Source organism: Lynx rufus, unplaced genomic scaffold (assembly GCF_022079265.1).
Source record: "Lynx rufus isolate CCGP_SWC_20201006 ecotype Redwood Valley unplaced genomic scaffold, mLynRuf1.p SCAF_9, whole genome shotgun sequence".
Lineage (NCBI taxonomy): Eukaryota > Metazoa > Chordata > Mammalia > Carnivora > Felidae > Lynx > Lynx rufus.
This window is the reverse complement of record NW_025814897.1, coordinates 18,929,105-18,943,518: the sequence shown is the minus strand read 5'-3', so window position 1 is coordinate 18,943,518 and position 14,414 is coordinate 18,929,105. Positions and strand designations below refer to the sequence as shown.

Here is a 14,414-nt window from a genome sequence, read left to right as displayed (position 1 = left end):
CACTGCTTTGCTTCAAAGTTGCGATGGAAAAGCAATGAGGCCAAACGGCTTGCCTGACAATGAAGACCGTATCACACACCCCTTTACACGTCCTGCGCGATGCCATACGGAACCTGGGCGGGCTTCTTTGGTTGTCAGAGTGGGCAGAGAGGAACAGTGGAGCAGAACTCCCCGGCCCATCTGTGGCCTCTTTTCCCGACCAGCAGACACCGGGGAAGCTCCAGGGGAAGGCTGGAGCGTTTGCATTTACCGCACTTCACGGGATCCTCATCAGAACCGTCCTGGCAATCCATGTCGCCATCACACGCCCACCGCTGGGGGATACAGTGCCCGTTGTGACACTGGAAGTTGGAGGCTTCGCAGGTGTGGTAGATGGCTGCCGGCAAAAGGGGAGAGAGAGTGCGTGAATGTCGCCCTCATTGCCGCTCCCCCACCAACCACCCAGGGGCTGACTAAAGAGACACCGCACTGGGTCAAAAGGTACGCGTGGGGAGCACCCGAGCTCCTCCCTGGCCAGGAGCTAGGCACCTGGGGCCGCCCTGAAGGTGGGGGGCAGCCTCCTGATGAAGCAATCACTTGGCTCTGTGGGTCTGGAAATGTTATACAAGTGCAGATGTACACGTTAAAAACAACAACCAAAAAAATCATTTGCTTTTCACAACCACCTACGATGTAAGGATTATTCCCCGTCCACAGGTGAGAAACAGCCTCAGAGAAATGAAGAAACTCGCCCACGTTCACAAAGACGATTAAGTAATGGCTCCAGGGCTATCCCAGCCCACAGCCTGTGCTGCCCCTGCTCCGTCTTGCCACTTCATCTTCTCCCATAAACCCACCCACTCTTGCAGATTCTGTGGGACAAGGAGGGGCGGCGGGTGCTCAGGAGACTGGCCCTAGACCCGGTCCAGCCACCGTGCGGGGGCCTCAGTCTCATCATCGATGCTGACACATAAGGACCCTGGTCGGCTCTGACAGGCTGTCATTTTATAATTCTAAACCAACTACCCAATTTCAGATGGGGAAAACCTCAGCTCCAAAGGGCACAGAAGATTTATCCAGGCTCACAAAGAAAAGGTCCCAGGACCTCCCAGACTCGTCTAACTTTCTCGACAGTCAGGAGTGACATCCACCAGCCAACAATAAATACGTGGTGTCCCCGACAATCATTTCAAAAGAGGCAAGTAGAACAGAGCTATTGTTATAACCGAACAGCCCTAGCTGCATACGTAGGCTGAGGCCACCTGGAAGTCCTTTAGCAACTTCTCGAAGCCCTGATCAAAGGCTGGTTCAGACGCAGACTGGGTGCCTTGAACCCAACCAACACGACTAACCACCTTCTCCATGAGAGTTGCCCTTCCTCCACTGAAACAGAAAGCCACTTGTGTCTGTTCATGGCCGAATGAAAGCCAAGCCTGGCCTTTTTGACAACTGACATAAAATAATACCACCGAGATAGATGAGCCCTCTGTTAGCTGAACTGTGTGGACAGGATGTCTGTGCAACCCAGGAGGCAAAACAAACAAAAGTGGGTTACTGAGTGCATACTGTAGTTATTTATTCAATCAAGATGGTTGGCAACTGCTACTCAAGGGTTGGGAAAATTGGCTTCCAACGCCCTCGAGAATTTCTACTGAATTTGAGGCTATTTTTTGCAGCAGTCGGAAATACAAAGAACCTGATCTTTCAAGCCACTTTAACACAAGTGGTGGTCCATTATCTGCTGTCTTCCTCTCTCTCTGAAGACCAAGCATATATGCGTAGCATGCAAACAGGTGTACAGGAAGTTTCAATATTTTACAACCTTTGGTACAAGGAATCCATTAAACATCTTTTTTTTAAATATACTTATCTGGTAAGAGGAGTAACAGGGCACATGATTTTTTGCCCCAGTAAACAGCCATTGCCTGGAATACTTCTTGATCTGTTGGTTTTCCAAGTCTGACAGCCCTTGAAAATATTCCTCAGCAAAGCCTTGCTCACTTTCATAAAATATGCTGTTGCCTAAGCTCATTACCATACTGATCTACTTGTTATTATTCAGCTTATGCATTTCACTTTTAATTGAAAGCAATTTCAGAGTGCTAATGGAGTTTCCAAATGACCATTCTGGGAGGCATGTCTGAGATCTCCAAAATCTATCACAGGAGCTGCGCTCAGAAAGACTCATCAGTTTGCACAATTTCATTTTAAGTGGCCAGGTATGAATGCAATGCTTAACACATTCTCTTTTTCTGAATTTTCCCACCTCCTGAGTAACTTATTAGCTCTCTGACAATAAGTGTCTAGTAAAGAATACATGTTCAATTAATACTTTTTTTTTTTTTAATCACAGGGATAGAAGAGATGGACTTTAATACAGACTAAAGAACTGGGGAAGAAAAATAGGAATCCTTCACACGGCAGGATTCACTGTGACTATAAGAATGGATGGGCTAATGGGGTAAATGACCATGAAATTAGAGCATCCTGGTTTCTAATAGAGGCCATTATCCCACACCTTACTCTCTGACTTGGACAGATCTTCTATGACTCAGCAGGACCCTCTGGAATACCCGATGGAAATTATTAACCAAATACAAGTGGGGGGCAGAAGGGATGAATGAATTAATGCGGTAGGAAAGCACTGCCACATTCAACACACAGCACTGGACTATTAGGAAGAGAACGAGGGAACACAAATGAGAATATCAATATAACTTCAATGATTAATGAAATAAAAGTAATAATGTAAAGCATAAAGAAAAGAGACAGAAATTCTAGATATAAAAAATATAGTCACGGGGTGCCCAGGGGTGGCTCAGTCAGTGAAGTGTCCAACTTCGGCTCAGGTCATGATCTCACGGATCGTGAGTTTGAGCCCCACATTGGGCTCTTTACCGTCAGCACAGAGCCCACTTTGGATCCTCTCTCTCTGCCCCTCCCCTGTTCTCTCTCTCTCTCTCTCAAAAATAAGCTTAAAAAAATGTATATATAGTCATGGAAATAATAATAGCTCAGTGGATTTGTGTAACAGCCCATTAGATTTAGCTGAAAAGAGAACTGTTGAACTGGAAGAGAAGTCTGAGGAAGTAACCGAGACTACAGATAGTCATAAAGAGTCATAAAGAGACAGGGGATACAAAAACAGGAACCATGAACAACAGAAGGGCACAGTCCAACAAAATGGTTGACAGTAACTGCTGAAGACCAAAGCAGAGAAAGTAGCAAATAGAGCTGAAAAGATCATGGCTGTAGTTCCCCAGAATCGATGAAAAACAGATCCTCAGACCCGAGAAGGAAAACAAGTCTCAAGAGCAGGACAAATAAAAATAATTCCACACCTAGATGGGGGAAGCTGCACACCAGCCACAAGACAAGCGAATCAACAAGAACCTACAGATAACTCGAGAGGAAAGAATGTCTGATTGTTGTTTGAACACATCACCCGACAGGAGAAATCAAATCAACACAGAAGAGGCCAGAAGGAAACAGAATGATTTCGTCAAGATACTTGCGGAAAATTACCACAAACCCAGAAACCCAGATCCATCTGAATTCAGGATTTGAGAGCAGCAAAATAAAGACACGTTTATATAAACAAAACTTAAAAGAGTTTACCACTCACGGACTCCTGCTGCAAGAAATGGAGAAGGATGTACTTGGAAGGGAGGCATCAGATACAAGAAGCAGTGATAAATGGTTACTAAAATATAATAGCAATGGCTAATATTAGGATTTTAAAAATGAGAAACTAAAATACTAAGTATTTACTGAGTCTGTTAGTCTTGGGACCATGTGCAGCGACTGGAATCCAGGCATTCTGAGGAGAGGCGGATGTTACTAGAAAGACACACGAGACGTCTAAGCGTAACCGCTAATACAACAGAAATCAAGTTTAAGTTCAAAATTCCATTCAGGGAGGTGGGGAGAAGGGAATAAAGGAAATTCAATCCCATGAAAGGAAAAAGCAGGGGGGGAGAGGAGCAGAGACCTTGCACGCAAGCTGAGGCCGACAGGAAGTCAGTCGACCCCGATCTATTTTCCCTGGCTTTGCAGATGACTTAATTTGTTAGGTCAGGAAATGAAGTGACACGCCATACATCCTAATGAGCTCACAGCTGACCGCCATCGATTCGGAGATGACAGGGAAGGAGAATCATCTTTAAATAGCTTTGGAAGAACAGCCATGGGGACAGGGGAGCAGGTGAGGTGCAAACACTCTACATTTTCCCCAGACAGCCCTGCCAGAAAAAAATCAGAGAGGAAAATCAGGAGTCTACGGTGAGCCCACCCATAGAAACGGGTTGATAATTCATCCCGGAAGATCAGCACATGCTGCTGAAACACAAAATTGACTAACGCGGTTGTGCTAACAAGATGTTCAATCATTTTGCAATTTACAAACTGCAATGCCCAAGTGCACCCCTCTAATTTATTACCCAATCATCCACCCAAACCCACAGCTTCCAGACAGCACTCGTGGTTCCTGGGCTGACGGCAATTCCTTCACGGACCTTGGTTTTTCCTCCTTCTATGGGCCATGCTCATGTTTGGAGAGAAGCGTTTTCCTGCAGTGCCCCCAGAACAGAGGTTCAGACACTGACAGATCACACCAGAAAGGACAAAGGGCAAGTTCAGGGTAAGTTTGCAAGGGGACAGAATTTGGTAACATCACAGATCATCCTGTGGGACGATAGGGCATTTGGGGAGGGCCATGTACTCTTTAAGGCCGCAGGAGGTCACCTCGAAACTAAGATGACTACAGAAAAGCAGTTGTGTAAATTACCAAATTGACAAAAGTTTCCTGAACAGGCATTCTTCCCAGGGGCTGGGCAGTGGGAGAACACAAAGGGGTCAAAGGTCATTTCTGCCCTACAGGAACCAAATCTAAACTAAAGCATCAGGACACAAGTTGTCTCTATTTACATTTGGGATCTGATCACGTAACCTTCTTTTTATTTGCTTTTACACACTCGTAGGCATGCTTCGAGCTCCCAGATGCTGGGCAGTGTAGAAACCGGTGGGGCACGTGGGGGGCGAGGGAGATTAAGACGGGCCTTGGAAGTCCCGCCACAAGAGCCATGATCCACACCGCATGAATGACAAGTTAATGCAGTTAACAGTGAATTGAAAACCAAAGCCAAGAAGCAGATCTGCCCTCCCCACGACGAAATGGGTATGTGAAACCACCCTAGCCCCATCATTGGAGAGATTTAAACGTAGAACTGAGTGAATTTCAAGAAGTTGCAGAGAAAATTTACTCATCAGGCAGTGGGATCAGTCTTTGTTTTCCCCCTCCACAGCGTTCCCAATTCTTTGTTCTCCTCCACTCCACCATAATGTAAATGGGCCCCATTCATTCATTCATTCATTCATTCACTCATTCATTCATAAAAAGTAGTATAATGAACATGAGTGAACCCATCACTCAACAGAAGAATTCAAACATTCCCTCCACATCACACCGCCCAGCCTTTCTCTCATATCCTCATGCTCTTTCCAACTTTATTTTTCATAAAATCTTGCCCCAAACGGGTGCACAGTACACTTTAGGCTTTCACTGTTGGGGAATTCTCTGATGCTCCCCATTCAAAAACCTGAGCTAGGAGCGCCTGGGCGGCTCAGTTGGTTAAGCGTCTGACTTCCACTCAGGTCGTGATCTCACAGTTCATGGGTTCGAGCCCCACGTCAGGCTCTGTGCTGCCAGCTCAGAGCCTGGAGCCTGCTTCAGATTCTGTGTTTCTCTCTCCCTCTCTCTCTGCCCCTCCCCCATTCATGCTCTGTCTCTCTCTCTCTCGCTCTCTCTCTCAAAAATAAATAAACATTAAAAAATAAAAAATCAAAACCACGAGCTAGTCCAGTGCTACCCCATGTAGGGTCCCCAGACAAGGGACCAAGTCTGTCAACTGTGTATTAACGGTCAAGAAGAAATAAGCTTGAGCCAGAATGTGAACCGACTGTATCAGGATACCCGTTTAGTCAATCCTTTTTTCACAGCAAGACCTTCTCCATGAAGAAAGCAGGATGTTGGTTTACCCATCGGCACAAGCTCATCACAGACCAGCTCTCTGAGAAGCAGCCAATTGGCTGATGTCTACAGTCCAGTTCTCAGAGCCTAGAGTCTAGGATCACGTAGGGCTGCGAGGCTAACCAGCGCACATACAGACAAGTGCCGTTCAGGGAGAGCAGGAAGTACTGACCGGTGCAGTTGGCTTCATCAGACCAGTCTCTGCAGTCATTGTCCCCGTCACACACCCAGGAGGAGCGGATGCACATGCCCGAACTGCAGTTGTATTCGTCACTCCGGCACTGGTGCATTTCTGCAGGAGAGACCACAGACACACAGCCGTGGGGACAAAGCCTCGCTCATGATTCCATTCTGGCGCCAGAGCCCCTAAGGGTTAGCAGGGCACGCGTTATCCGCATTATCCCCAGTTATCCAGACATAGCACGGGCTTGCACCAGGGATTTGCAAGGCCGCTGAGGATTGATTCCAGCTAGTGTGCTGCAAATGGGGTACGGGTGCCCCGAGATACTCCTGCTGCTGGTTGCCTCCAGGAAAGAACAGGGTTATTCTCGGCGCACTCTGCAAATATTACCACTGTCTATGACTGCTGCGATGGGAAGGTTGGGGGCGATGCTCTAGTTGTCCAAAAAGCAGAATTCTCAAGAAACAGAAGCCTTCTAGTATCAGCCTGTGGTTTCAGAAAGGGGGTAGTGAGAACTCCAAGGGGGCTGATTAGGATGCGATGCTCAGATAGGGGAACGTGAGGTCAGTGCCGAGCTCCCGAAACACAGGAAACTGGGGAGCTTCTGTGGGCAGAGCTCCAGGGATGTTGGCCGGCCGGCTGTCTCTAGAAAGGTGGGGTCCTGAGGCAAATGAGCCCGTGCAGCCTGGCCAAGACTTGCAAGCAGGCTTCCCTGGCAACACCATTTACAGGCCCTGGGACTATCCTTTAAAACAGAACTTTCAAATGGAATTAAAAAAAAAATTTTTTTTTTAAGTTTTTTTAATTGAGAGAGACAGTGAGAGCGAGTGGGGGAGGGGCAGAGAGAGAGAGGGAGAGACAGAATCCCAAGCAGGCTCTGAGCTGTCAGCGTGGAGCCCGACACGGAGCTCGAACCCACCAACTGTTGAGATCATGACCTGAATCGAAACCAAGAGTCAGACGCTCAACTGACTGAGCCTCCCAGGCGCCCCTGAAATGGAGTTTTAAAAATTCTACGTGGGGCACCTGGGTGGCTCGGTGAGTTGAGCATCCGACTTCGGCTCAGGTCATGATCTCATGGTTCATGAGTTTGAGCCCCGCGTTGGGCTCTGTGGTGATGGCTCAGAGCCTAGAATCTGCTTCAGATTCTGTGTCTCCCTCCCTCTGTCCCTCCCCGGCTCACACTCTGTGTGTGTGTGTGTGTGTGTGTGTGTGTGTGTGTGTGTGTGTGTGTGTCTCAAAAGTAAATAAACATTAAAAAAAAAAAAGATTCTATGAAAACAGGTAGCCAAGTCTGAGTTGCCCTCATTCAGGAGACAAGTTGAAGGTGAAGTTGGGGATTCAGATATTTATTTATTTTTTTATTTATTTATTTTTTTAACGTTTATTTATTTTTGAGACAGAGAGAGACAGAGCATGAACGGGGGAGGGTCAGAGAGAGGGAGACACAGAATCTGAAACAGGCTCCGGGCTCTGAGCTGTCAGCACAGGGGCCCGATGCGGGGCTCGAACTCATGGACCGCGAGATCGTGACCTGAGCTGAAGTCGGCGCTCAACCGACTGAGCCACCCAGGCGCCCCTTGGGGATTCAGATATTGAAGAGGACCTGGCTCTGAGGATGTCAGGGACTGACACCCCAGGATGGACTCAGGAGACACTAGCATGAACGGGCTCATGAAGGGAGAATCCGGCCATCGGATGGTCAAACGTGTGCCCAGTGAGTGACACCACTGGGGTCTCCTTCCTACCAAGCTGTGCCCTTCACCCCTCTGAGGGTGCAGAGGAGGAGATGGGAGAAATGCAGGGAGAACAGCACTAGATCCCGAAGACTGCTTTCCAGAACTTCCTATGTCTACAGAGATGAGGGAAAATGACGTGATCCCACAAAATTCCTCGGAGAGCCAGGCTAGGAGCATTTCCCCTGCTCTCCTCATTTCAGTCCCTGGGGTCAAACTGCCTGCTGGTGAGAATAGCAGGCCCCATCTGTAAGCACAGGCACAGCCTGACCGGACCCGCCCCGTGGGTGGGCAGAGAGAACTGGCACGGCCACACCAACTCATCACGATGTCTGGGGTCAGCGTCTGGCCTCCGTTCTCACTTCCCTTTCATGGCCAGGATCCCTCCAATCTGGTACACTGTGTGCACTGTGTAATGTCTCCTCCTTGCACAGTCAGCGACGCTGAGTTGGGTACCAGAGGCATTCACCAAGACAGGCCTCGTGAACCGGGCAGGGCCGGTGCCGGGCAGCAGCGGGGGTGGGGTGGGAAACAAGGCTCCGGGTTCCTACGCTGACACAAAGTAATAGTGTCACCTGAAATATGTCCCTTCGGTCACTTAATTGGAAACTGAAAGGACTTGAACTAGAGAACTCCTTATCACGCCTTGCAATTCCAACACGCTAATTTTTCTAAATGTAAAAATCTCCATTCGGGAAACAGATGTTCAAACAACGTTCGTACCATCTGCTGGGCTTCTAACAGAGTTTACTGAGTTAGATTGGTTTTATTTTTTATTTTTTTTTTTTTTTTTTTTTTTTTTAAATTTTTTTTTTCAACGTTTATTTATTTTTTTGGGACAGAGAGAGACAGAGCATGAACGGGGGAGGGGCAGAGAGAGAGGGAGACACAGAATCGGAAACAGGCTCCAGGCTCCGAGCCATCAGCCCAGAGCCCGACGCGGGGCTCGAACTCACGGACCGCGAGATCGTGACCTGGCTGAAGTCGGACGCTTAACCGACTGCGCCACCCAGGCGCCCCTAGATTGGTTTTAAAAAACGTTGACAAAGGTATTGATCTGTGTGTTCGGGAGGCTAATCTCACAGCCGCCCAGATGTGTGGGCCAAGTCTGTTCCGCATACAGCTGTTACGAACCGCCTAAATTCATTTAGAAATCTTCCTCACTATCATATTCATGCTTACAGAGCCTCTGCAAGGTACAAGCAGCGGCTGTTATTTTTTGAATGAATCATTCCTACCATGGTGGTCATGCAGCTGGGATATCATAAACCCAGAGACGCTTTCAGAAATCCTGCATCAGGGCGCCTGGGGGGCACAATTGGTTAAGCGTCCAACTCTTGATCTCAGCTCAGGTCATGATCTCATGGTCTGTGAGTTCGAGCCCCGTGCGGGGCTCTGCGTTCGTGGCACAGAGCCTGCTTGGGATTCTGCATCTTCCTCTCTCTCTGTCCCTACCCTGTTTGCACACACACTCTCTATTTTTCAAAATAAATAAATAAACTTCTTTAAAAAAATTTAAAGAAAAGGAAAAGAAAAGGAAAGAAAGGAAAAGAAAAGAAAAGAAAGAAAAAGAAAAGAAAGGAAAGGAAAAGAAAGGAAAGGAAAGGAAAGGAAAGGAAAGGAAAGGAAAGGAAAGGAAAGGAAAAGAAAAGAAAAGAAAAGAAAAGAAAAGAAAAGAAAAGAAAAGAAAGAAAAAGAAAAGAAAAGAAAGGAAAAGAAAGGAAAATAAATTCTGCATCTGTAACCCACAACAGCCCAGTGAGCAAAGAGAGCCACCCTGCTCAGGAACGGGGCTCCTGGACGTCGTGTCTCCTTACCACAATGACTTTCATCGCTATTGTCTCCACAGTCATCCTCGAGGTCACATTTGTAGGAGAGGGGGATGCAGGTCCCGGACTCCTGGCAACGGAACTGGGTATCCAGATCACAAACGGTAGTAGCTAAGACAGGAGACACAACATACTCGTTAGGAACAATTCATTCCCCCTGCCAAACACAAACATTTCCCTGGAAAGCCAACCAAGGGGGAAAAAACAAACAAACATGAGAACCTGAAATTTACAACCAAGGGAGATCAGAGCGTGTCTTTCGGTAGACAGCTTCCAGAGGGGAACCGGGCTGGGAAAGTGGGAAAGCACCATCCAGCTGGGAGAGAGACTGACGGGCTGGACTACCTCCTACGATCCGCTCCGACACGGAGGGGTCTTCCTAAGTAAGCGGCAGAAACACCTTCATCTAGAAAAACTACCATTAAGAAGCCCGATGTTGCACAAGAAGCTGGCACCTCCTCGTCTCGATGACACAGCGAGTGTTGGGCAAGGATTCTGCAGCGGGCACGCGGTCCCCGTTGTCAGGCTTCAAATCCTGGCTCCGCCTCTGCCTCAAGCAATTAACTTTGACCTCCTTGAGCCCGTTTCCTGCACAGCAGGAAGAGGATAAGGTGATGGGGCCAAGTGCTGTGATGACAGAAAGACTAGATACGGATCTCTCGGTTCTGTTATCTACCACTCACTTATGTAACCTAACCGTCCTGTGCCTCTGTGTTCTCCATTGTAATGTGGAAACCGTACAATACCTACCCTGTGACAGGCTTGTGAAAATAAATAAGGAAACAGGTTTGGGACCAGAGCCCATTAGATAGGCTGTAAAATAGAAGAGGCTCCCACCAGATGTCACGTCTCTTCCTTGTCCTTCCTCTGCCCGACTGCATCCGAACGGGTACAGATTCCTCTCCCTCTTTGGAACAGAACTTATTTGAAGGGGAGCACAACCCCCTGACCCCAGCCAAAGACCCTCCAGGAAAGGCTGCTCTCGGAAGCAGCTGACACACAAGGTAGGATGTGACAGAAGAGAATCCTGGGGCGGAGGGTGGGGCTGTGCCGTGAAACGAAAAGCCAGCGCTGCCGTGACACATCCCCAGCAGCTCTTATTTGAGGCTCCATTTCTTCTCTGTAATTGAGCTCATGGTGGGAGGCAGAGGATGAATGCAAAAATGACAAGGCTGAAGGGGATTCATGTCAAAACCCAGAGCGCCTGACAGCTACCCAGCGCAGGAGTGTGTGTGCGCAGGAGGGAGATGAACTGACAGGATGCCTCCCTGCCACGCCCCCTGGCAGCTGACGGGATGTTGCATTTAACTTCCCAGACAGGACTGCCCAGCCACAGCCTGCCCCTTTCCTGCAGCCCTGCCCTCGGCCGGGGCGCCTCCACCATCAGGATAAGCGCGGCTCTCCTCCTCCTTGATAAGGGAGCCGCTTGAGCAGGCACAGACAAGCACCACTCTCTTGGGTGCCCTGTCACCCCTCCCCTCCGCCACATCTGACTGGTCGGGACTTGGGCCAAGTGGAGTGAATGGAGAAAGAACAGAGCAGCAAGTAAGTCCCATGGTCCCGGGAAGGTCAATCCCAGCTGACGGTGACACCAAAGCAGGGCGGGTTCAGAGCCAGCTGCCAACTTGACTCAGAGGACGAGTGTGAACTCTCTGGAAGCCCGTGAGGCCCGTGCAGAGCTCACGGGCTGGGCGGGAGAGCGTCAAATCCTGAACATGGAGGGAGGCGCTTCCCTCCTAACGCTGAACCGACACAAGATCCCGGCTTATCCGTCGAGTAGACACCAAAACCCAGGGTAGAATCCCCATCACTGGACACAAGGTCATCTAGTTTAAATCTCTCTGCTTCCACCAAGCCTAATCATATCTTGGCAATCTTCACCCAACGTGCCAATTCTAAGAAGCATCTCCTCTCCCTCCCCATTGTGTAATAGAGTCCTCTCCAAGGTAGGCTCCCCTGTTGTTCATGTGGACGGTTTTTAAGGAGCTTTGGCTCTTCCCCCACAAACACCACACCTTCCTGAGACTCTGGTAGAAAAGAAAAGAAGAAACACACAGATAGCCTAATGTTTTCCCAAATCTGCTGTTCAGTAAGCTCTTCTCCCTGGGTGTGAATGGCAACCACTGAAACCAAGGAAAAAATCATTAAGAAGAGGTTTAGTAAAAACCTCCTGTGAGCCAGGAAGGGCAATACGTAGTTTTATCAGTGAATTGACTGCTCCTGAAGTTACTTTCTGGATGGAACAGCCTGGGAACCTGGCACAGGCCCCTTAGGTGGCTGGCTAAATACATCCACCAGAGGCCAGAAGAGTATATGGAGCCAGGAGGCACCCATCGACCTGTTCTTACAGCACAAAATGGTCAAGGAGCTTTTGGATTTCCCATGGGGAAATATTTGAAAGAGAAGCCTGCGGATTACTTTCTGGCTTGCCTGCTCCTGGTCTGCTTCCGCTCCAGTGCATTCTTCCTAGTCCTTATCTTTCCAAAGACAAAAATCTCATCATGTCATTTCAACGGTTCCCAACTGCTCCTCTGAATTAAGCTCACAGGCCCTTGCTGCTCTGGGGACCATCCCTAGGCCAACTCTCCATTCCTGTCACCGATGCCCCACACCGCGCACTCTGACCTCTGGGTTTTCATACCTGCGGTTCTCTTGCCTACCACGATATTCCCTCCACCTCTGCTTGGTTCACCTCTACCCACCCTTCTTCAGGGCTCTCCATAAATACCTACCCAAGTTTGACTTGTGTGCTCTTCCTGGATGCATATGGCGCGTCCCCATCACAGCACTCATAGGCTCCTCTGTAACTGCCTATTTTTCCAACTCCCCTACAGACTGTAAACTCTTGATCCACCTGTCCACCTGATCACCTGAGGCCAAGCACAGAGCCAAGCACAGAGCCTAGAACAAAGGAGTCCTCAACAAATACTTGCTGACTGAATGTCTGAACGTATTACTCACTGTCAGAAGGCAAAGCACCTCCTTACAAGGTAATGTCGAAGCTACTAAAAATTAAAAACTGGAAGTAAATCAATTACCCATGATACGTAGTTATGTGTTTGTCTTTAAACCTTGCTAAACACAATCCTATATTTTAGTTGTTACCCTTAGAAAGTATACACTCTTTGGAGTGGATGTTTCCATGCACACCTATCAACAGCCCCGCATTTCATTTTTTTTTTTTTTTAACGTTTATTTATTTTTGAGACAGAGAGAGACAGAGCATGAACGGGGAAGGGGCAGAGAGAGAGGGAGACACAGAATCGGAAGCAGGCTCCAGGCTCTGAGCCATCAGCCCAGAGCCCGACGCGGGGCTCGAACTCACGGACCGCGAGATCGTGACCTGGCTGAAGTCGGATGCTCAACCGACTGAGCCACCCAGGCGCCCCTCATTTTTTTTTTTTTAACGTTTATTTATTTTTGAGACAGAGAGAGAAAGAGCATGAACGGGGGAAGGGCAGAGAGAGAGGGAGACACAGAATTGGAAGCAGGCTCCAGGCTCTGAGCCATCAGCCCAGAGCCCGACGCGGGGCTCGAACTCACGGACTGTGAGATCGTGACCTGAGCCGAAGTCGGACGCTTAACCGACTGAGCCACCCAGGCGCCCCAACAGCCCCGCATTTCAAACCAAACCAGGCATCATCAGTCAATTAGGACGATCACTCTAGAGCCTGGCAGGCAGCTGATATCCGCCGATTGGAGTGGCATACAAAGTAAAACCTGTTTCCAATCTCTGAAAAGGTTGAATTTACCGATCAAGGAATGTCACCTGGTCAACAGCTTTATCACAGTAGTAGGGCCACAGTTACAGCCCAGGCCGCCCGACGCCCCAGGCAGCTCAGTTTCAGCCACGCGATGCTTCTTGGTCAACCCCTTGTAGTGAGCAGTTCCCTCACCTGTGGGGGTTGGGTGTTAAACAATAACCTATATCTAAGTGGCGGTGGAGACATGTTCTTCTCTGTTCTCCAAGCCCCATCAGCCTAAACGGGCATCGCTGATCATGAGGGGCCATCTGGGGTGGCAGGTCCCCACCTGGGAGGAGCTGACCGGCCTCGCGAGTAACCACAAACGTGTAACATCCCAGACGTCCCGCCAAGCTAAGAGACTCACGGCAGTTTCTCTCATCGCTCATGTCGCCACAGTCGTTGTCAAAGTCGCACCACCAAATGCTGTTGATACAGTTCCCGTTGCTGCAGCGGTACTGGTTACGGAGACAGGTGTTCTCTGGCCGCCGGCGGCAGGTAGAAGAGGAAACGAAACCAATATTATTCTTACTGCTGGACCGCAAGACTCTTCTCTTTTGAGTTCCCGCTTCTCTTCCTCAAATAACAGGCCTTAAAATGGCCAAGAGGGAGAGAGGGGGGGTGCCAAGCTCACCTGCATTATGATAGAGGCCTCCTTATTTCCTCTTTCAATTACAATTAAGGGGTAAGAGGGAGCTAGAGAGGTGCCGGGGGTGGTTACAATAATGAAAAAGGACAGTGATGGTGCAGGTTGGGTCCAATGGGTAGATACCAGCCCATCAACGTTATAAAATATTAATCATCCAAGGAACTGCTTAAGGGACCATGTCTACACAGTATGAAAACATACACAGTCAATATAGTTATAGCCATCTGTATTCTGTACATACTATTATATATATTCATAGATCTTCAATT

At 48.7% G+C, this 14,414-nt stretch overlaps 1 protein-coding gene across 1 annotated transcript in view; it reads right to left on the bottom strand.

Annotated features, from left to right (window-relative positions):
- SORL1 (sortilin related receptor 1) overlaps positions 1–14,414 on the bottom strand; it is a 172,066-nt gene that overhangs the window by 46,311 nt on the left and 111,341 nt on the right. The window contains exons 23-26 of the mRNA XM_047070249.1: positions 13,864–13,977; positions 9,742–9,864; positions 6,180–6,299; positions 251–376 (exon numbers count right to left, since the gene is read on the bottom strand). Coding sequence (XP_046926205.1) covers positions 251–376; positions 6,180–6,299; positions 9,742–9,864; positions 13,864–13,977 — 483 coding nt within the window. The remainder of the gene's footprint in view (positions 1–250; positions 377–6,179; positions 6,300–9,741; positions 9,865–13,863; positions 13,978–14,414) is intronic.